Here is a 23569-nt window from a genome sequence, read left to right as displayed (position 1 = left end):
CTTCTCCAGCACATCCCAAAGATTCCTAATGGGGTTAAGGTCTGGACTCTGGTGGCCAATCCATGTGGGAAAATGATGTCTCATGCTCCCTGAACCACTCTTTCACAATTTGAGCCCGATGAATTGTGGCTTTGTCATCTTGGTATATGCCTGTGCCATCAGGGAAGAAAAAAAAAACATTGATGCAAAAACCTGGTCATTCAGTATTTGTGTGGTGGGCACTAGGCATGATGGGTGCATCACTTCATCAGCCTCTCTTCTTACCCTGATGTGCCCATCACTCTGGAACAAGGTAAATCTGGACTCATTAGACCACATTTCCTTTTTCTATTGCTCCAGAGCCCAATCTTTATGCTCCTTAGCAATTTTTCCACTTAGCCTCACCGATAAGTGGTTTTCTTAAGCTACACAGCTGTTTAGTCCCAATCCCTCGAGTTATCTTTGCATTGTGTGTGTGGAAATACTCTTACTTTCACTATTAAATATAGCTGCAAGTTTTGATTTTTTACGATTTGATTGCACCAAACGTTCATTCAAGATTTTTTCCGACTACATTTCTTCCTCGAAGATGATTGTTCACCATCCTTTCAGGTTTTAATAATGCGTGGGACAGTTCTTAATCCAATATTAGTAGTTTCAGCAGTCTCCTTTGTTGTTTTCCTTGCTTGATGAAGACCAATAATTTGACCTTTTTGAAACAGAGTAACATCTTTTCCACGACCACAGGATATCTCTTTTGACATGGTTATTTAAGAAATGAGAAGCTACTCACTGAATCAGTTAGGGTTTAATAACTTGTTGCCAGCTGAAACATATTAATCACTGCAGTAATTATCCAATGGAAGGTTCTTACCTATTTGCTTATTAAATCCAGGTGGTGACTGTTTTTTGGCCAGGCAGTCTATAAAGGAACCTGACACATTAATCATTCTATATTTATTCAAGGATCAATTGCACTCTGCACCGCTGCACCGTTGTTTAAATGTTTGCAAATGTCATTCTTGTTTCTGGCTGTGTGGTTATTTCTGTGTAAATACATTGAGAGCAAAGGAAAGCAAGAGTTAAATTCCTTGTATGTATATACATACTTGACCAATAAAGTTGATTCTGACTCTCAATTTGGCTACCGTCAGATATTTACTGATTATACCACGCTAGCAATTAGAGTTCAGTTAACATGTTGGCTGATAATATGTTGTTCCTTTTTTTCTCATTTTTAGATGGCACTGATCATCACTTTTGCCAGACAAAATGTCGCTGAGTGGTATCCAGGGCTCAGGGTGGGACTATTTTGGTCGCACATGGACCCAAAGACCTTTGCAGTGTGGGTGAAATTTAGCACTTAATTTTTAAAAAGTTGAGGTTATCGTCATTTCATTTTTGCCTGTGCTGCGATTTAAATGAAGAAAAACATATATTTGCGCCAATATTGCTTTTTAAAATAATTTACGTAATGTGTTAAGAATTAATGAATAGGAATAAATTCAAACGTTTTATTGGGTGCACATAAATGAAAAGTTAGCGGCACGAGCACAACCAGTGTAAAGTTAGCCTTGAACCCTGGGCCTATCACATCAGCTGTAGATAATTAATGTTAATGTCTTCATTATTTCAAGTGATCGTCTTTGTTTAGTCAAGGATCATTTATGCGTTGTGTCATTTATCAGGACCACTCTTAAACCTGTTTGCTTTTGCAGTTCAACAAGACCAACATAGTCATAATTTGTCTCAACTGAAACACTTGCTGCATCACTTTAGCTCAAGGAGTCAGAATCTCTCACTTAAACACTCATCCATATCATATCAATTTATTTATTATTTAATTTATTTAGTATCTTTAACTTTAGTAACAAATGATGAAAGTTGAACTCAAATGGATTAGATACAGGATTCAAAAGGATTTCCAATGTCATAAACGGATTTCATACTGGATTCAGATTCAATTAAAATTTGATCATACCCCAACCCTAGTACAATAACATTAATATTTATGGTTGTAATAGGCCATTTTGGGTGCAAATTGATGAGTAGGAATGATTGATAGCAAATGTGGATTAACAGGATTTTTACATCATTGTGAGGTTAAATTCAAAATATAGCCCGAAAATGGTCAATATTGGCCGATATCACAGATATGTCGGTGTGTATATGTTTTCTAATATGCACCCATCAAATTCTTTTAAGAATTGTTTTAAAACTAAAAAATATCCTGCCTCCATTACATATCTTTGTATGAGTTGGGCTCTGATTGCAACACATAAACTTTGATAAAGGATTTTATCTATATTTCCCTACTTATATTCAGGTAAAAATCATATAGACAGCATATATATATATATATGTATATATGTGTATATATATATATATATATACATATATATATAGACACACACACACATACACACATACATATATACATATATATATATTAAGTTGCATCTTCCTGTGCATTAAAACATGCTTTATGGGTTTATTTATTATTAATTGCATGTATGAAACATCATTTTAAAGACAGGTATCCTATAAGAATGAATACATATAGTACATCTACAAATTTAAACATGCATCGACTATCAACCATCAGTTCTAATCTGAGTCGACTTGGAACTTCAGTTGAACTTCAATTTCACTCAAAATAGCAATTTCATGTGTAATTTTGAGCTGGAGCATGATTTATTTACAGTGCTCCCTCCATCTTATATGTGAGACTCTGAGGTAAAAGACGTGACCCTGGGCTGTAGGGTGGCTGGTGTTCAACCCGACCTGCTGTGGAATGGGATGCACCCGCCGCGTGAAAAGGAAATGGAGCAAGAAATTGGGTTAGTTTCACTCTTTCCCTCTCTCGTGTCTCTGAGCAATCCCCTCTGTGCAGACAGACACACACACAGACACACACACTCATGCATACACTCCCTCAGCCCAGGCTGATAGTGGAGAGACCTGGGACTTTTAGTATGTGTGTTTGTGTTTGTATGAGAGCAGAGGATTAGAGTTGGGGCCAGTCTAAGCCACCAAACAAACTCAATCTCAAGTCATCCAGCCAGCTAGGCTGAGAGGGTGTGAGTGTGTGATGGGGGTTGATGAGGGGACAGGGGACCTATTACACACACTGTTAAGCGCTTACAGATAAAAACATAAAACTGGGAAAACACATTCCCCCAAATACTGTTATGTGTGTAAATACAGAAGAAATATAGGTGTATAAGAGGGAAGCTACAAGGGTAGACAGACAAGCACACATTTGGCCATTACACACACTCACACAGAATCATCCACACACACCCTCCTGGCTTAGTTTGGGTGATAAATCGCTCTGCTGAGGGGATCAACTGGAACACAGACGCTCACAGTCACACACAAACTCACATGCACATAAACACATACACATACAAGTCTCTGTTTCTATGACAACTGCTGTGGGGAGGGAGGGGGAGAAAAGAAAAATCGAGAGAGGAGAGCAATCATTTCATCGCTGATCAAAATTAAAGCCTGGCTTTGAGATGGAGCTGGCAGAGACAGAAAGATGGGAGAAAGAGAGGCAGTCGGGTAGATGGAGGGAGGGATGAGGAGAGGGGGAGAGTCTGCCTATGCATAAAAGTACGGGATCATTACATCAAGCAGCGGAAATGATTGAGGAGATCTTGATGGTTAGCATGAAGTGCTCACAAAAGTCGTTAAGAGAAAAACTAAAAGTGTAAACCTCTCAAAAATGTTTCATCCCCTACACTTCATTTTACTTCATCTCAGATGTCTGGATTCAGTACTTGACAAAACTGTAACAAAAAGCTGCTTTGATAAAAAACAAATAAAATAAGATATAAAGCCTAAATAAATAGAGCCCCTGAAAACTGCACACAGAACAAATCTTAGCCTTTAAATTAACATCCTTTACATAAATAACTGAACTTGAAAACTGTCCTTTTAATCCCCTTGACCTGACCTCATAAAAATGGAAAATAAAATGTAAACTAGACTGAATAAAATGTATACTTTATGAAGTAAACTGCTAACATTTAGCTGTTCTGGCTCATCAAGCTAGTGCTCCAAGAATAAAAATAATAGAAAACATCAAGATATATACTGTTTGTGCGCTACCCTCTCCAAGCACGCAATGTCTCCATTAGTGGTGGCTGTATTTTTAAACCGATTGGGAATTTTGAGTTTTAAATTTGACCCTCTGAGCTTGCTGTAGCTGGTCATTGTTGAAGCTAAATAGTAGCAAATTAAGTTAATAATGTGAAGTCTGCAGTTATAAGTTCTTTTACACAGCATACTGAATACTGTATATCGCTGCAAATATGAGCACGTGCCATTTTATGTTAAGTAAGTGAATTAAAACATATTGTTTGTAAATTTACTTTTATCACGTTTGTGATTTGTGTGTTTTCCAATCAGCTTCATGGGTAAGATTGCGTTGAGTGCTGAGCTGAAGTCAACAAACAGCAATCTGATGTAGCTGTTCTTTAAGTGAAAGGCAGTTGATATGGCATCGTTTTGCTTTAAGAAAGATAGTGTTAAATTTGTCACACATGTCTATTAGTCCTCATCCTAAAAGTCATTTTAATTGTAAGGTAAGAAGGTGAAAATATACTTTCTGAAAATATGGACAACTGTAAGCTATGCAGCCAAACAGCATTATGTTACAAGGAAATAACAGTCTGATCTTACAATTTCATGTATCATACTTGAAATGCTAGGACTTATGAGCTCAACACAGAAATTTAAGAACAGTGCTGCTTTTAAGTTTTCAAGAAGTGCCAAACTCCAGTTCTTCTAATTGAAGCCAATAAGGAAGTACCAAAAACTGTAGATCCTCAAATGACCACTTGAGGCTCGCTCCAAAAACGAGGCAATCCCTTTGAGAGCCCATGTTAAAATGACCAACTTTGCAGCAGAAATGGAAAACATGTTTACCACCTGGTACAAAAAAAAATTTTGGTGCCTATACCTAATTTATCCCTTCATGACAACTGTATGGGGAGTGAATTTTTATATAAGTCACTCATTTAAATTATTTTAAGGCTTAAAGTTATGCATAGTTAGGAGCATGGCTTTTTTGAGTGACAGGTAGTCCCTAGCTGTCTGCTTGGCTTCACCTTAGCTAATTGCAATCACCGAACCTGATCTCTCGAACGTATTTGTGGTGCTGATGTCTTTTGCAGAATTTTAATTAAGATATCAGACACATAGTGTGTCTTTCTGGACTAAAAGACCGGTGTGGAGGGACAGAGGCCAGTGTTTTGGATTAACAAGCGACTCTCTTAGCGTTTACTGGCAGATAGCTGCTTGAGCCAGCGAGCTCTGCAGGAGATAGCCAGAGCCTGGAGCTTCTGCAGGAAAACACCGGGAGTTGAGGAGAGCACAGTTTGTTTTTTAAACTTTTGGGATTAACAACTGGATTGATCGCCTTAGTGAGCCATGCAAGTCCACTGTAATATACTGTATCTCTCTTATTTGACTGCTGAATGGAAGAGAAACATAAAGTTACTTTACTTCATGAATGTACAGACAGGAGATTGAAAAAGAACTGCAGGATAACAGATAGAAAAGAGTATCTGGTGAGTGTTAACTTTGCTCAGATCAAACATAAACACATACCCTCGGTGCCAGTTGTTGCTTGGTCCGAAGTATCCTGGCTGTTTGGGGCAAATAAACCCCACTCAACTAACTAGGTTGGCTAAAGCTCCACCGGTGCTCCACCTCTTTGCCGATTTTTGATTAGCCGGGAGTTAGGTGGAGTCAGGCACTGACAAGATGGTGAGGGCTGGTACCACCCACTTTGGGCTCTATTATGGCTCCTCAGAAAGCTTTGGATGATGTCATGGTGGCTCTGTCCACTAATTTATACGCTGGTCACTGGTCTTTACTTGATCAAGAACTGTTGAGTTATTTGTTTTAGCCTCAATGTTTTAGCACAATATTGTGTATGTAGCCACCAAGTGCAGTGAAAAAGACCCATTTTATAGGGTTCTTATTTTAGAGTCAGCTGGAAACATATCAATTCCCCTAGTTAGAAATAGCATTTAAAACCGCATCATAACCGTAACATTAGGGCCAATTTACGGAGCTAATATTAGCTTAATAAGCTAATAGCCAAAGCTAGCCACAGATCTCATTTAAGCCTGCAAAAGAACCTGATGAAATGAGAATCCTGCTTTTGTCTACCTCTGTCAAGAGGACCCACTTTTTCAATAATCACTACAAATGTGGAGTGATAAATCTGCCATCATTATCACTGTAAACTGCATATGAGCTGTGCGAAAACGGAAAGGGGTGGTGGGCTGGTGTGAGAAATCTAAGAGGTATCCTGGTTCATTTTTATTTTTTGCATAAGGTCATGAATACACCATTATGAGAGACACAGTATGATTTCTGGTTCATGTCTACTGGGGAGAGTGACTTGGAGCATATGAAAAGGTTACAGATGATCAATTTCACAGTAGCAGGGTTCAAAAGGTCACCCTCATATCAACAGCGGCATATGGAATATCACTACTTCAAAAACACCTGACATCTTCTGCATAATGGCTTGTATTAGAATGTGAAATATGATACTGCTAATAGGCAACACTTTTTGCATAATGGTGCTATATTTCAATATGAGAATAGAATATGATGGAAAAGGCTTTTGAATAATGGTTTACCTGGGTACCCTATCATTATGGCATTTGCAAAGCACTGCCAGATCTGTTGAATATGTGTCATGAAAAAGCTGTTTTTGGTCAGGAGGCATGCAGTGTGAACAGGAGCCTGCATTGTCTGTCTGGATGAGGAGTTCTGACGGTGTCTAGTATTTTGTACTAACAGATAGCTGGCTTTTAACCTGGACTATGAAGGAGCAAATAGCATCACTATCAATCATTTCATCTTCTTTTATGCCATCTCTCTTTCCATATGTGCTCGTTGTGTTCCCTCTCTCCTTCTATGCTTGCTCTCTGTCAGTCCCCCCTCTCACTCACACTCACATGCACAAATACACACCACAGGGCAGGTGTAGAGTCCATGCTTCATTGCAGCACTGCACTGCTTTTCAGTATGCATCCTGTTGTGCATGGTATGGCTGCAGGCCTGACAGCTATTACACAGCTCAGTGTGTGTGTTGCCTCTCACTGGGGACTGTGGGTCAGTGTAAGAACATCTCCAGTTTGATCATTGTGTTTGGCCTGCATAGTTCCTAAGTAATTTCCTGATTCAAACTTTTTCCAGCAATTCATTTTTTGAGGGCTGAAAGGTTTTGTATGCAAACAATGGACACAAATATGACTGTAGGTAGAAAAGGCTATTTTCTCCAGAAATTGTTGCAGCAAAAATGCGATGTGACTTTAAGACAATTTCCCTGGTCATCTCAATAAAGTTTTTCACAACAATAGGATCAGATCTGAAAGTGAAAGCCCTTTACTTTGGAAAGAGCCATTTCGATACCAGCGGTATCAATTATGGCTAGAAAATCTACTTGTGCCATTGGACATAGGGAAGACTCACGGAGACCACAGCTGTAGCAGGTGACATCTTTGTGTATTCTGAGTGAAACTACTTACCTTATTACTAATACTACTTACTGCCTATATGCGAACATAAGCACCTGTCCAGCACCTATGCACCTTAATGGATCTTGAACTTGAAATACCTACTGTATTTATAAAAACATACACTTTATAAGGCACACCTGTACAATCTAATGCAATTTCACACAACTGTTGGCTGATACCGAGTACTGATCCGATACCAGTGCGTGTTTCAAAAAAAAAGAAATGGGTTAATCTAACTATTATTTTTTTTATTACTCGATGAATATACAACAAATGCGTATGCTACGCACGCATAGCATAACTTACAAACTGTGGTTTTCTTGTTGACAACGCGAGCATTGTTGACATAACTCATTGGGAACTCAAAATATTTCAGTGATTTCAGAGAAGCAGGAGGGTGTTTGAGTGTCTCCTGTATCAGCAGTTGCCATGGTGTCTTTTCATTGGCTGCAGCTTCAGGTCAGAGGAGGTAAAGTTAACTTGCTGCGCTACAACATGCTGTGTGTGTCTTGGCACACTTGCTGGACCTGATACTGGTGGCATGGCTAAATCCTCGATTCCACTTTTGATTTCGAAGGTCGCAATCGTGATGTCATTACAATTGATATCCGACTCACAATCGTGATCGTGACACCCTTATTATTTAGCATGGATAAGAAAGGAAGTTTCACTTACACTTCAGTTCGACACAGCAATGATCTACCTCATCCTGGTTGTTTCCTGTTATTTTTAATCCGTCGATGAGGACAAACATCCACGAGTAGGACCAGCATGCCAGTAGCATAACAACGTAGCAGCTTCGTCTTTCGGTAAACTGATCAGCGGGGCTTCCCAACACATTACACACACAGACCAACGAGTGACACTCCCACACTGCCGCACCAACATGCGGCTCTTCGCCGCACCACAGGATCCAATGTAAATCCAGCCGCCCTGGGATGCTTCCGCTTGAAGTGCTTGAGCATGGTGGTAGTACTGCTTACATGCTCTGCGTCGACGCACGTTACGTAAATCGACGTACAAGCCCTAATCTATTTTGACAGTCAGTCATAACTGAAAAAGAACAAATAAAGAAATCTAGAAATAAATAACAATTCCTTTAAAAACTGTCAAAGTGCAGCCATTTTTTTAAATAGAACCGTTTAAAACAGTAGTGCAACAGCAACTTAAATAAATAATTACCTTAAAACTTACTTATTACACGGCTCTATTGAATGCTGCTCTCTGATTGGTCCATCGCTGCGTTCTACGGTCCGTTATTTCTGTATAATGACCGTCGTCAAGTATAACAGACCGTTGCTAGGGACGGCGCTCTGATCCGCCCTGGCAACATATAGCAACATAAGCAAGACAGCTGGACTTTCAACGCGTTACACCAACCACAGCATAAGAAGCACCGCTGTCCAGCTCCTCTCTCAGGCCGGCCTTGAAAGCGAAAGTGAAAGTGAAAACTTTACCGACCAATCCTTGTTGCTGCTGAATCATTGTGGGTGTTTATTTATTATTTATTTCACTCGTAAGCCGTGTAATAAGCGGGATAATGTATAGTTAGTCGGTTATTATGGGGAAATAAACCCCGACCCGAAGCGGAGGGGTTTCATACAACCTGTCGGGGTTTATTTCTCCATAACAACCTCTGAACTATACATTATCCCTTACTTACGGAACTCGTTTGCTTGCACCGCACTTTGAAGGGCAAATATCCCTCACTGTCTCAAAGTTTGAGGAGGGCAGTTGTGTCGTGCCCTTACGCGTGATGCGTCTTCAAATGCTATATAAGGTTGCTGGTGTTGAAATTGGCAACACTTGTGCCACCCTTTGAAATTGCAGCCTTGCATACTGAACATGTTGCCGTTTTACCAGTGGGGTTATCCAGAGTAAAATATTGCCAAAAAGCTGACATGTGCTAGCTCCGTCTGACTCATGTGAAATCAACTTCTTCATCGCCGCTCTAAAAACAGTAGTTGCCAGTGTGTTGGCTGTTAGAGCAGCGAAATAGAATTGATTTCCGGTTTGTATTGTTAAGCAGAGCTAATGGAGCTAGCTGGGAAGTAGCAGGGTCCCGTTTCTAAATGATGAGGTATCGGACCGGTGCGTAGACTCACATACTCGCCAATACTGCACCAAAGGTTATTGAGGTAACACTCACTACTTTTGTAGTAATCTATTCAGTAGTTTTTGTGTAATCCTGCTGACAAACCAACTGACCAAACGAACGGACATGGGTGAAAATATAATCTCCTTGGCAGATGTAATTAAAGTAACTTTAAATTTAAACGACTGCAAGGGGAGACTCGCGTGCACGCGGGAGCGTGCCTCCAGGCAAATACTATAGTGACTGTTTAGGCTATAAAAATGTACTAAATGACGTTGTTTCGAGTAAACTCTGGATGTCGCCACTTCAGGACACTTGGATTGCAGCGGACGAGCACTATGGAGGAATATTACAAAGTTTTTGTGTAGTTTTATGGACCTTTTCTTCTCGGGCACATTGACGCCCGTTATATAGATTTTTGCTACAGGAGGGTACCCCCGCGGGTCTCCAGCTGCACTTTGAGGAATAAGAAACTACACTGGACTTCTCATCAGCATGAGGGTGAGTCGATAATGACTGAATTTCGTTCTAGAGTGAACTATTCCTTTAATGCAAAAAAAATTTTGTCTATTGCCAGTTTAATATTTTTTGATAAATGTACATTTGTTTCAGTGACCATATTCCTATACAAGCTTCAACCTTTTGTAAATATTATTCATCAAGGAAACTCTTCAAAGTACTGCCAAGCAGTTTCTGACGACGTATACCATAAGCAAAATATGACCTTTAAAATTCTGCATGTATTAATGAAAAAGTCCATGTCTAAAAGTCCCAACTACAGTCCTGTACAAGAAGGATTATACTCTGAATATCAAAAAGATCGGCTGAGAAAGAGTGAAAATGTGAAATACTGCTTTCCCCAGTATCGGAGTGGAGCATTCCATAATTTAAATAATGCTGCATATTACATCAGTACAAACTAGAACAGGATCCATACATGTTTTATAAGCAATGTTATCTTTGTATTTTTTTTTAAAGCACTGTGTGTCTGGGAGACAGGGTGCTGGAGATACCGCATTCCTCTCCACGGTGTTAGATAACTAACTAGAGGCGGCTGCCACTGCTGTTCTCCCTGTCCTTATTTCAGTGCAGTAGTGATTTGGCTGGCAGAGTGGAAGAGAAGAGAAGAGAAGAGAAGAGAAGAGAAGAGAAGAGAAGAGAAGAGAAGAGAAGAGAAGGTCTGTGTGTGTGTGTGTGTGTGTGTGTGTGTGTGCGCACGCGTGCGCGGGTGTGGGGGGACACCTCAGAGGCCGTCTGAGGAAGCAGTGGAGCGTGCTGAGAGGCTGCCATCACACAGCTGCCACACCAACTGGACACACACATAAAAACACGCAAGCAGGTCCCATTTATGTAGAGGCATGAGCACGCAACAACACGTACACACAAAAGCAGAAAGGTACACATAGCAAAGCGCAAACACAGTCACTTGTCACATGCACGTCACTTACTCCAACAGACACACACACATGAATGTGACTCACTGCTCATTCACACCTGCAAGCCTTCCAATCGCAACCACTTCACACTTGCGCATGGATGTGCACGCATGAACACACACCACAAAAAATGCCCTTGGTTGTTGCCTGTGTCTGTCTAAAACCTTGGATTGAAGGAGTAAAGAAGGCTGCAGTGACTCATTCAGTCCACTACTCCAATGGATAACTAGCAAAAAAACTACAGAAAACACAGACCTATTATTATTATTATTATTATTATTATTGTTATCTACAATTACTAGAAGTCGACGATTCATCCTCTGATAATTTTCTCAATTAATAAATAGTTCAATATCAATTTTCCCTGACACAAGATGACATATTCTCATTTTATCTGACTGACAATCGTGACCCCCAAAGAGATTAATTTAAAAATTATGGTGGACAAAGAAAAGCCACTAACCATCATATTTAAAGGTCACTTTGGCTTGAAAAATTACAAAACTGATGCTAATTATTTTTCTGTTGATCAACTGATGGATAATTCATTTCAGCTCTATATATTTCTATCTATACTTTTGTAAACTATTACTCTTTGATTATGCATTCAACGTGCTCCTCTTGGTATTATATTCTTATTTGTAAAATACATTCTGAAGTTATTTATAAAAAGTGGCAAATGAATAAAAGTTATAATTGTTATCATTTTCTCACATTCCATAGGATGGAATTACTGTAAATACAAAGACAGACTAATACCTCTAGTTGCTCTCATGAGGCAAATTAAAGCAATTAAAGAAATTAATCCAATTAATTACAAGCTTTGTGATTAATTAATTGAAATTAATCGCACATACCAGTATTTGTTGTAAGCATTTAAAATATTTAAATTGGTAGATAAGTGAATCAGTGAATAAATGGACATTATAAACTTTAAAAGGAAGTGATATTTTCAAGCTTGAAGTACTTCAGTGGCACGAAAATTCCTTGCTGCAAAAATTTCACAAAACAGTGCTCCCGTCAACAGTTACATCTGGGCATATGTCCAAACACACTCCAGTATGTTTTGGTATTTTTGTGATCTTTCCTGACAGTGTTTTATCATTTTTGACAAATAACTAAATTTTGTGCTTAAACTAAAAATTAAGTTTACGCTAAAAATTAATGGACTACAGTAGAATCTGGGACTTTTATGTCATCCACCAAGCTCCACCATAAGAGTGGTGTAGCCCCTTTTAGAATAGGGCAGTTTGTAGTGAGTGAATGGAGAGCAACAGTTGGTGGCTGAGCTCCGAGCAGACAGCTGTTGAAGTACCGGAGCAGAAGGAAAATTTAGCAGTGAAGTTGTCTAGTGGCAGTAAATGTACAGCACAGGTTACAGTTTGCCCATAAATTAGCTCTGCAGCGCCTTAATACAGAAGAAGATCTCATGTTTGAGTGACAGCTATTGCTATCACTGTGAAAATGTGTGCAATTGCCATCCTTGCTAATGTTAATCATGGTGAAACAGGAGTCTGCTAGCGAATCACACCACATTCTCGATTTGAGAAAGAATGTTAATGGTTAGACAGGAAGAAATACTGGCTGGAGTGGGTTTTTCCATTCAGGAGGTCTATGCTCAGCAGCGTCACCTGCCTCCAGCATGTTTACAAAGCGACTGTGGAACGTGACAGAAACGTGTTCAGTGGTACAAGGCAAAGGGGTGTCATTCAGCACGATTAATCTGCGTTATTTTTTTAACACATTATTTTTTCTATAATTGTTGTTCTATTTTTTAACCAGTGGTGACCCTTTGATTAAGCAGTTATTACAAATTCATGCTATACAGAAAAAAAAATTCCAACCCAAAGAACTTTTCAACAAGGTTTTAAAAAACAAAATAATGTAGGAGTCCTTGAGTCCTGCTACATCTATTTTATGGAGTGTTGTTGTTGAAGATGAGTTCAGGAGTCTCACAGCCTGGGGAAAGAAGCTGCTCGGTAGTTTGGTGGTATGGTAGCGGATACTTCTGTATCCCTTACACCTGTATTCTGTGCTTTTTTTAACAAGGGTGGTGATGTGTGGTGAGCAAGATAGGTTCTCAGTGATTGTAATTCCAAGTAACTGTTCACCTGCTCAACCTCAGCTCCACTGATGTAGACAGGGGTGTGTGTCTTGGCCTCCTTCTTTCTAAAATCAACAATCAGCTCCTTAGTTTTGCTGACGTTGAGCAGTAGATTGTTCTCTGTGCACCACTCTGCAAGATTGTCCTGATATGAACTCTCATCATTGTTTATAATACGGCCAATGATGGTGGTGTAGTCTGCATACTTCACAAAGAGTTCTCCTGATGTCTGGTGGTGCAGTTATGGGTGTACAGTGTGAACAGAAGGGGGCTGAGCACACAGCCCTGGGGTGCTCCGGTGTTGAACACTAACATAGAGGAGGTGTGAGTTCAATCTGAGTTCTCTGGGGTCTGCTTGTGAGGAAGTCCAATATCCAGTTGCAGAGTGTTTAGTTTTCTAGCTTCATGCGTGAGATTGTGTTGAATGCTGAGCTGAAGTCAACAGGATCCTGTGTATTTTAGTGTACCTCTCAAAGTTTCCAGAAATACCAGCCACATTTTTATGGAAATGAATATAAAATAATGTACATGATATCTTTCAGTACACTGTGATATTAGAGATGAGACTGTAGTCTCTGCTTACAAGCCTTGTATTACTGCCCCCTCCTTCCCTTTGTGCCGACAGCCAAATCAGCACTGTTGCATCTTTCAAAATAGCTCAGCGGGAGGAGAACGGCCAAAACAGAGCGTGCAGGAACTCTGTAATTTGTTATGGGGCTGAAAGGGAGTGATATAAATGATTCAACTATCTTATCCGGGCCTGTGATACACATCTTGTAAATATATTCTCTCTCTCCTTTAACAGACACCCCTCTCAATCTCTTCAGCATGTTGCCGTTATCATGGCTACAGATAGTGAGGTGATTATCAATCCCCTAGCAGTATACGCAAGCTGACCTCACTCATCACATACCTCAGACACACAGGGAACACAAACAAGACGCACACACATAGTCCACATACATGCACCACACACAGTTCGAGGTTGTAAAGTGGGTACAGTAGCTGATTACCTGCAGTTACAAGGTTAATGTGTGGTAGTACACATGCTCCACGTCAAGCAGGGACATTTGTGTCACCACCTCGCTTCTCTGAGGAGAAGCTTACAATTGATTAGATTCATGAACCGCAGACAAAACATGTCAAACAGCAAGAGGAAATTCAGAGAGATTCAATCTGCCATTCAGTTCACTGTTTCCACTACCTTCCTGGCATTTCCACAGAGAACATTATGCAAGACATTTTAACATGACATTCCTGAATGTCCATTTCACATGTTTTTCTGGACAAAAACAAAACATAGAATTTGGACCAAAATCACAGCAATGTGTAGGTTTGGTTTGTTTTCCCTGTCTTCAATTTTGCTACATTCAGAAAAGAATTTTCCAATAAATACCTAAAATGCAGCGATTTCCTGCACAAAAGGAATTGAAATTGAGTCCAGCAAAGTTGCAGTGTTCAGTTCACTGTACAGCTTGAAAAGTTTTGATCAAATCAAAGATTATCGTGATATGAGGTTAATTTAATATTATAACACAAACAGTAATATTTCAGGAAAGTTTGATAAATGTATTAATACAGTTTACTGATATTATTGTCCTGAATTAACATTAGAAAAATATGAGTGTTCATGTTGAGTAGTCTAATTAGCTTTTTCTCTGTGGCTGATATATCCTAAATTTACTTTCATTCCTTCTTTGACACATACAGTAAAACTGTTTTAAACCTTTCCACAGACTGTGCATTGCAGCTAAGACAATGTCACTGAAATAATGTAAACATAGCTTTTCTTGTCAACTTTTACAGAAGAGCAATAGAAATCATCCTGACTGGAAACTCGCTCTGTAGCCATCTGGCAAAAGATACATTGCCTTAATACTGAGTGGCAAAGCTTATGGAAAACATGCCTCATCTTGCTCTTTTTACATTTTCAATGTAAAATCAAACCAAAGCACTGCATTTAAATTATTTTTTCAAATTTATCAAATGAAAAAAAATTATCAATACAGTGAAACAGGAGAAGAGGTCTTTATAAAATAAATTACAATTTTAAAAAATCTGTCTTTCCCTTACATAATGGCCATTTAAAGTATTCATCAGAAAAGGGTTAAAATATAATAAAAATAAGCAAGATTTATTATTGTATTTTCAGACCAGCTCTATTAAATGGAGCTCACCTCATTGTGCGAAGGTCCCAGCCTCGTATGGCCGTGTCATTTGCTGTGGCAAGTTGACTGCAATTGTGGTGGGGGCTCCACTTGCCGGAGGTGAACTTGAGCTGACCTTTGCCCTCCAGGGTGGCAGTGCTGGAGACCTGCAGAGGATAGAAACACCTTCATTATCATTTGTAAGCAGCAACATGAATTTCATCCAACTATCTGTGAAAGGCTCAGCCAGTACAGTGCATTCAGTCAGCACAATGATACATTATTAGAATTAATTTTCTCTGCAGGCCACACTCACGCTTACAATCATTCAGCGTGACTCTGTAGTAATATGCCTGCATATTTATGTCGCACCGAAACATGTACACTCTTACTCACACTTCTAAATGTTATGGATTAATCTCTCATGCAAGATGTTATTTTTGTTTGTAATTGATTCAGTCTTAATAGAGTCAATATTAATTTAAAGCTGCACTCATCAATATCTTTTATATTAACAGTAAATCAAATGTCAGTGGTGAACATTAGCCCGGTAATCAAATTCAATTAATTTATCCTGGCATTTTAGCTGCTTTGTTTTTGGGAGAAGGTTATTGTTTTTTTTATTTTTTTTTGCCCCAACCACAGTGGTAGCAGGTGGTGTCTCTATCCTGCCGATATTCTCAACTAACACAAATGATGTTGGGTTTTAAGCTTGCTCTGTTTCCCACAAGTGGCAAAAATATCATATATATATATATATATATATATATAAATATATATTAATGTGGCTTGAAATTGCCTCTTGAATGCACAATATGTAATTTCTGCCACTAAGGGTTTCTCTATCTAAATAAAACAAGAGACATCTGCCGGGTGTTGTGTGGGGAGGGCCAGGTAGAGCAGGCAGCATAGCCCCTGCTCAGCTGCACAGAACCAGCAAGCTCTGGAGGAGAGAGTCAGGTGCACAGACCTTTTGGAGAAATAAACACCTGGAAACACATCAGATTCTGCTTTCATCTTGAGCTATTTGCCGTTGAGTGGAGAGCCAAGAGATCACTTTTAAACTTTTGTGATTAAGAAAAGTGGATTTATCTTCACTCCCACTTATTAAACATGATTGCAGCAGCGATCTGCTGAAGAGATCTCAATTGTTAAGTGCTTATGTACTGTAACATTGACTGTGGACTGGAGAGGAAATGTATTTTTCTGCATGAACGTAATGTTCAGTGAGAGATTTACCTGAATTCAAACACAGACACATACACTCATGGTGCGTTCTGTTGCTTGCTAGGTCACAATATGTACAGTAAAGTAATCTGGCTGTTGGGGCAAATAAATACTCCTGCTAGTAACACAATTAAACAAACACAAATGCATTACAAATCATCAACACAAGGGGAAAAAACAACAACCATGGGAGGTGAAAATCTATCTGATGTGACTTAAGCACAGATGTTCTAAGATGTTTTAATGTAACATGAATAAGACTTTATAACATTACCTTGTGTCACGGCACACACTGTATTCTGATTGGCTGTCCTGCATGGCTGTCAGGCTAGGGGGGTGGGCTTACCTCGAGAGCCGGTGGTGGTTTAAAAAGGGGCGGCCCGGAGGAATTACGGGAGGTTTTTGGAGCAGGTGTGTGAACGGGAGAGATTGTTTGTTTGCCGCGGCTGAGAAGGCCGAAGCTCTTCCTTCTACCCATGGAATTGGTTTATAGTTTTTGTCCACGTGTATAACTGTCAACAATTGAACTGTACTTACCGTACCGACGCTGAGTGGGGCACAGAGAGCGGGCTGACCGAGTGATGGACCGGGGCAGTTCCGGGGCCGCGAGACCACAGATAAGCCCAGTTACCTTACCTAGTCTGGCAGCCTAATGCTCTTCTTGAAACATGCCCGGCGAACAAGCCCTGGAAGCGCTAGATGAGCGAGTCCCAGAAAAGCATCGTTTTCTGCAGGGTTGTGTTTGCCGTGACACTTGTCCGTACAAAGTAATGTTATAAAGTCTTATTCATGTTACATTAAAAATCATTTGCCGACTTCCTTCCTCACTCCCTGACTCTATCTCGGAAGTTATAGCAACAGGCATCCAAATGAAACGCACTGTTACCTTGAGTAAACTTGTGGATTTTTCTGGGTTTGAACATTGTTGGAAACATTTGGGATAATGTAAACAATAATGTAGACAAAATTAAAAATGGGTCTAGTTGCACTAGATTGCTCAGAATTATGTATGGATCAGCAGTAGGGGTGGGCGATATGGTCAAAAAATAATATCTCGATATTTTTGGGGATTTTGGCGATAACGATAATCAGTCGATATCCTTTAAAATGTGATTGCTAAACTGTTGCAAGGCAACAGTTTAGCAATCCCAACTGAGGCCCCGTCCACACGGACGAAAATGATCTTTTTTTCCTCCGTCTTCCTCGGCATCATTTCAAGAATATTTGCGTCAAGACCGATCCACTGAAAACGACTGAAAACACTGTAGTTCATATTCCAGGCCTATAGGTGGCACTTGAAATTCACCAAAAACGGACAACAAGAAGAAGACGAAAATGGCTAGTGCAAGAAAACCAGAATCGTTTGTGTGGGCCGATATTGAGGTCAAACTGCTGCTGCGACTCACACTCGACTACAAGGCGAGTAAGTTGCAAGAAACACGAACACAAGCATGTAGTCCGCCATTGTTGTTGTTGTTGTTGTTGTTATGAGACGTCGCGGGGTTCAGAGGTCGAAGGCAAGAGGTCGAGGGGTGGGGCGAATCCTGCCATGCTGTAGAGAGCGTTGCTGCACCGTGTATTAAGTGGATGTGAGGAGTTTCCGCGTGCGTTTCAATATTTTTGGCGAAGTAATTTAAATACGCGATAATGGAATTTGCACATCGTCAAAACAACAATGACGATATTATCGCAAATGATATATATCGCCCACCCCTAATCAGCAGTTGAGTCGATGATGAGCCCTTGGAGAATTTAAAACTGATGAGTGTTGAAAGCAGAATCAAACTAACCTGATTAGACTTGTTGAAAATCATTAAAATATATTGGAATGTCTCAGGTATTTCAACAGAAAAACATTTAACTGACAGAATGTCACTGGATCCGAAAAATTTGAACAATTTAGCTCTGCCTTTCTCAAACTTTGGTACGCGTACCACTGGTGGTACATGGGCTCCCTCTAGTGGTACGGGGAGGAATCTTCGAAATAGCCTGCTTTTTAAAAAATTAAATAAAATTAATTTTAAAATGTATAATACTATCAAAATACTATGACAAATGAAATGAAAACACCATAACCGTGAGATAAATGAAAATGGGTTTACAATAAGTTTAGCCTTAACTGTATTTTTTTTTGTTCGATACGCCAGTCAGCCTGCTATGTAGTCGGATTGTGGCACGCGTGCCAAGCTGTTACCATTAAGGTAAAGAAAAAGATCGTAAGCGGAGGAAGAGTCAAAAACAATGCAGTCGTGGCTCCAAATAGGATCTCTTCGGAAGAGAAGTGGTGAACACAATTGGTGAACAACTGTGTGTGTGTGTGTGTGTATTTGAATGAAATGTGACTTTACAGGGACTTAGAGTTGTTATTGTTAATGTTCTCACTTGCTCTGTGTGTGTACTGTATGTGTGTGAAGGGTTGCCCCTGCATTATAGTTGTGTGAAAGAGTTTAATATGGTATGATATTTGTGCCACATTTGTGAAGGAACAATGGGAAAGAAAAATATATTTTGCAAGCACATAAATTATATTTTGAAGAGAAAATATGCGCAAGCAAAACATAATTTCATTTGAGCAAAGAAAAATATATTTTGTGCTCAATAAATGTATTTGCATGTAGCCAGTAAGAGTTTGAGAGTGCAGAGGTTATTATTGTGCATTAACATAAATAAAAGCAAATATGCACATTTCTGCATAATTTCATGCACAATTTCTCTTCAAAATATAATTTTTGTACTTGCAAGATATATTTTTCTGTACACTCTCTGCAAAAATATCACGCCACAGTTAAGTGCCAGTTCTAGTGCTACTCCTTTGCACAGTGTGATTGTGGCTGACAAGTCAACAATAAATAATATTCCTATTGGGAATAACTTTGACTCCTGTTTGAACTACATTTAGCTGAATAGGGTTGCCTAATTCCACTGCTGTAATTTTACATGGGTCGTAATGGTGGTACTTGGAGAACCGGATATTTTCTGAGGTGGTACAGGGTGTAAAAAGTTTGAGAACCACTGGTTAAGCTGAAAGGCAGTCAGGTGAAATTGTAACATTTAAGGCTTTTCAATCAAGACTACACGCTTGTCATCGGATATTTATCAAACCTGCTACATAGGTTTCACAGGGCAACAATGAAGGTGAAATTAATCAAAGTCAAAACACTTCAAGAGATTTGAATTATAAAGTATATCACTTGATCAGGCTACTACAATTAATTCAGCAGGTTGGCTTTAGAAATGGTTATCTTTTCCTTAAACTATGAGGCATCTAAGAATTCTAAAAAGCAGCATTGCACTGCTGTATTTTTCTCTGCTCTCTGACTATCTGCAGGTTTTTATCCTCATCGTTCTCCCTCTCCCAATCCTCTCTCCCTCCCTCTCCCCTCTCTCCCCTCTCTCCCGTCTTTGCCTGTTGGAGCAGGGATCATCGATCGCCCCGTCACAGCACAGTTCCCTGGTACATTCTCATTATTTCAGCTAGAGAGGACAGAGGGAGAGTGACCGAAAGAGAAAGAGAAAGAGAAAGAGAAAGAAAAAGAGAAAGAGAAAGGCCGAAAGAGGAGCAAGGAGGGAGGGAGGGAGGAAGTCTAAAAGGAAGGAGAACAAAGAGGATAGAAGAAGACAAGAAAGGAAAAAGAAAGGAAAGCTGAAGTAAGGTGGTAGAGGAAGTGGGACAGATAAAGGAGAGAAGCAGGGTTTTCCTCTGTGGCCACTATGTGAATTGCACGACTTTTCCATTAATTTTCATGATCGGATGAGCGCTTCCATAAACTGAAAATATTACTGTAGCTGTGTCCAAATTCAGGGGCTGCATCCTTCAAAGGGCGCATTTGAAGGCCAATTACGTCACAACGCTGCGCGAAGGCTGTCCAAATTCGAGGGCTCCTTCAAATGCAGCCCACAAATGCAGCCTTCTTTTCCCTCTTTTCGGAGGACGCACTGCTACTATCCTTTGCGGCCTCCCATATCCCAAGATCCTTTGTGCACCGCTGCTCAGTCCCGAAAAAGAAGAGGGAAAGCAAGAAAAATGGCGACATCAAGTGGCGCAGACTTGACATTTAAATGTAAGTAATGGTTTATACTTGGTTTTTACTCATTTGAACATCCAACGCCAGATATGTTAAACATCAGGGGACTTGGAAAACCTCCAAATTTTTAACTTTCAGTTAAAATACGTGGTATGCAGTGTTTTCTCAGCAAATCTGAGTTCTGCAGGCAAATCCAACACCATTTATTGCAAAAAACATTGAATCAAGATAAAACAACCTGTGTGCAATATTCTCATGTATTTTCCTTTTGACTTGTTTGCAAAATTTGCTGATCTTTCCTGAGTCCCCCAAATACTTTACTCTAATACTCAAATACAGCGAAACCTGAGTTCATGCATTCCAGGTTCCCAGCTTCATTAGTGTACTAACCAAATTAGGGGCTCTAACAAGGCAGTACACACAACAATGGGGGACACATTCATTTAGGACGCAAGTGGCTCTAATGCGAAGCAATGTATGTATGCTTGCTGTAGTCTCTGGAAGAGAGAGAAGGAGAGAGAGAGAGCGAGAGAGAGAGAGCGAGAGAGAGAGAGAGTGTGTGTGTGTGTTTGTAAGCAGATGTGCAGTATAAAGTGTTGGTGCTCTGTGAGAAGGCAGAGATGTTCTCACTCATTCTACCAGCGATTTTAATTGATGAGCCATGCACATGCAGTTGCACGCACATAAACACACAAATCTTCCTTCAAACAATGTACACTGGTATGCTTATGCACATGATCCGCTCTTATATATGCATGCACACACTCACGCAAACACCCACACTGAACACACACATAATCTAGGCCTGGCCCTTGAGAGAGAGACACATCCACACTGCAGCTGGACACAGCTTGAGATATACACATCACCCTCTGACAGATACAGGGAACAGGAGAGAGGAGAGTGGGTTGAAAGGAGGGAGGAGGGAGGGCGGGAAGGAGATTAGCATTCTCATCAGCACTGGAGGAATTTGTCTTGGCTGCCAAGCTCTTTCTCCTCTTTTTCATTCCCTTTCTCCTCATCAAGCAAACTCTCTTTCCTTATCTTTCTCCCTCCTAATCTCCATCTTTCCAATCAGCCAGGCCCTCCATTGCTCCCTCTTTCTCTGTCCTCCCTTTCTTATTATACTACTTTTCCACCATTACTTTCCACCTCTCTACTTCTCCCTTGATGCAGGATTTAATAGTTGTGCTGTCCAGTGTCAGTGTCAGAGAATAGAATAAACGAACCCCCACCTCCCTGGTCCTACTTGAACTCACACCGGGGACATGTCACAGGGGAAACAGACACTGAATTGATTTTAAGCAGAACAAATACATGTAATAAAGTTACAGGCACAAGGCACAAAGGATTAGTGATGTATAAATTCATTAATGTTTGATTATCTGTCATTTACATTCATGTTGGCATGATGATAAGCATTAAACTGAAAACGACCAAATTTATATTCGGTCATTCAACATATCTTATCTAACATTGTTCTACTATTTTTCCTCATGAGGTTTGCTTTGTATGTACCGGCATTTTTACATTAAGCTTGTCGGACAGGATAAGTTAAACATTTTTTGATTGTCATTCAATGCAAAGGTAAGACTGCATGCATTTTTTTTCGATTATAGAAAGTGTCAACAATATTGATACATATCGATTCTGAATATTTGAAAGTTTTCAGTACTCCTTTTCCAGTGTAGTATCCCCAGAAGGAAGATGGTCGGACTCTTTGACTGATGTTTGGAATTTAATAAATCCATTCACACCATAATAGCTGTGGAGAAAAACTGCAAAATATCACTTTACAATTCTAAGTGCTGTATCGTAGGCAACTGGACTTGTTTCAGTTTCTTGAAGACGTTTCACCTCTCATCCAAGAGGCTTCTTCAGTTCTAACTAACTGGAGGGGAGTTTGCAGGCTTTTAACCTCTGTGTGGGAGTGTCCTTACAGAGTTGGTAGGGCACATGTGAGATCTGAGTTTCAGAGTCGTTAGGGCCACTTGTGGGTCGTTGACCCAACCGGCCTTCATGTGGGTTGACAGGGCTAGGTAAGCCCAGGTGCGAATGGTTGTTAAGCTGTCTGGGGAGGGAACTCAGTAATGCATTGTAGGTGGGTGATAACCCTGAGGAACTGCAGCGTATCCAGAATGCTGCAGCATGCCTTGTTTTCAATCTACTGAAATTCTCCCATGTGACCCGCCTCCTCTGTGACCTCCACTGACTTCCTGTTGCAGCCCGCATCCAATTCAAGGCCGTCAACGGAACTGCACCCATCTACCTCCATACACTGGTCAGACCACACACCCCAGCGCGAGCACTTCGCTTCACTACATCAGCTGGCCAGCTGGTACCGCCATCGCTGAGAGCAAACAAAGGTCGCTCAGCGAAGTCACGACTCTTCTCTGTTCTGGTGCCTCAGTGGTGGAGCGAACTCCCGACCAATGTCAGGACAGCAGAGTCACTCGCCATCAAGACTCAAGGCTCACTTATTTAGACTTCACCTCGACCCTGCATAGCATGACTCCTTCCCACACCCCCACCCCCCCAAAAAAAACACACGTATATGCACTTGTATGTTCTTACCCTTAGCACTTAAATCATAGCACTTATGTACTTAAGGTATCCTTGATAAATAGCAGCTACTTTGCTCAGACGAGGGCTTGAAAATTTTTTCTATTTGTTTCATTCTTACTTTATAAATGGTGATATGTTGTGGTTCCTTTCTTGTGACAAATGTACTTATTGTAAGTCGCTTTGGACAAAAGCATATGCTAAATGTCCTAAATGTCAATGTAAATGTCATGGTGACACCCTGCAAGCCGGCTGCCAGCTGAAAGGAAGTCGGATGGGAGGGGAAAATCAAGGCAGCTGTAACTGTATGTGTAAAACTGGGGTAATCTGAGGTTACAACTTTGGTTTACAACAGTGCAGTATTAACTTTTAAATTAACTTATACCTTGCTAATTGTCTGATATGTACTACTGCACAGGTCATTGATAAAACTCATTGCATTGG

General features: G+C 40.2%; 1 protein-coding gene across 2 annotated transcripts in view; it reads right to left on the bottom strand.

Moving 5' to 3' along the window:
* Positions 1-23569, bottom strand: part of eipr1 (EARP complex and GARP complex interacting protein 1) — a 103989-nt gene that overhangs the window by 21598 nt on the left and 58822 nt on the right. For both annotated transcript variants that reach the window (XM_073467318.1, XM_073467319.1), the window contains exon 6: positions 15342-15478. In XM_073467318.1, the coding sequence (XP_073323419.1) occupies positions 15342-15478 (137 nt within the window). The remainder of the gene's footprint in view (positions 1-15341; positions 15479-23569) is intronic.

This window comes from Pagrus major, chromosome 5, assembly GCF_040436345.1.
Source record: "Pagrus major chromosome 5, Pma_NU_1.0".
NCBI lineage: Eukaryota > Metazoa > Chordata > Actinopteri > Spariformes > Sparidae > Pagrus > Pagrus major.
This window is presented reverse-complemented; position numbering and strand designations above follow the sequence as displayed.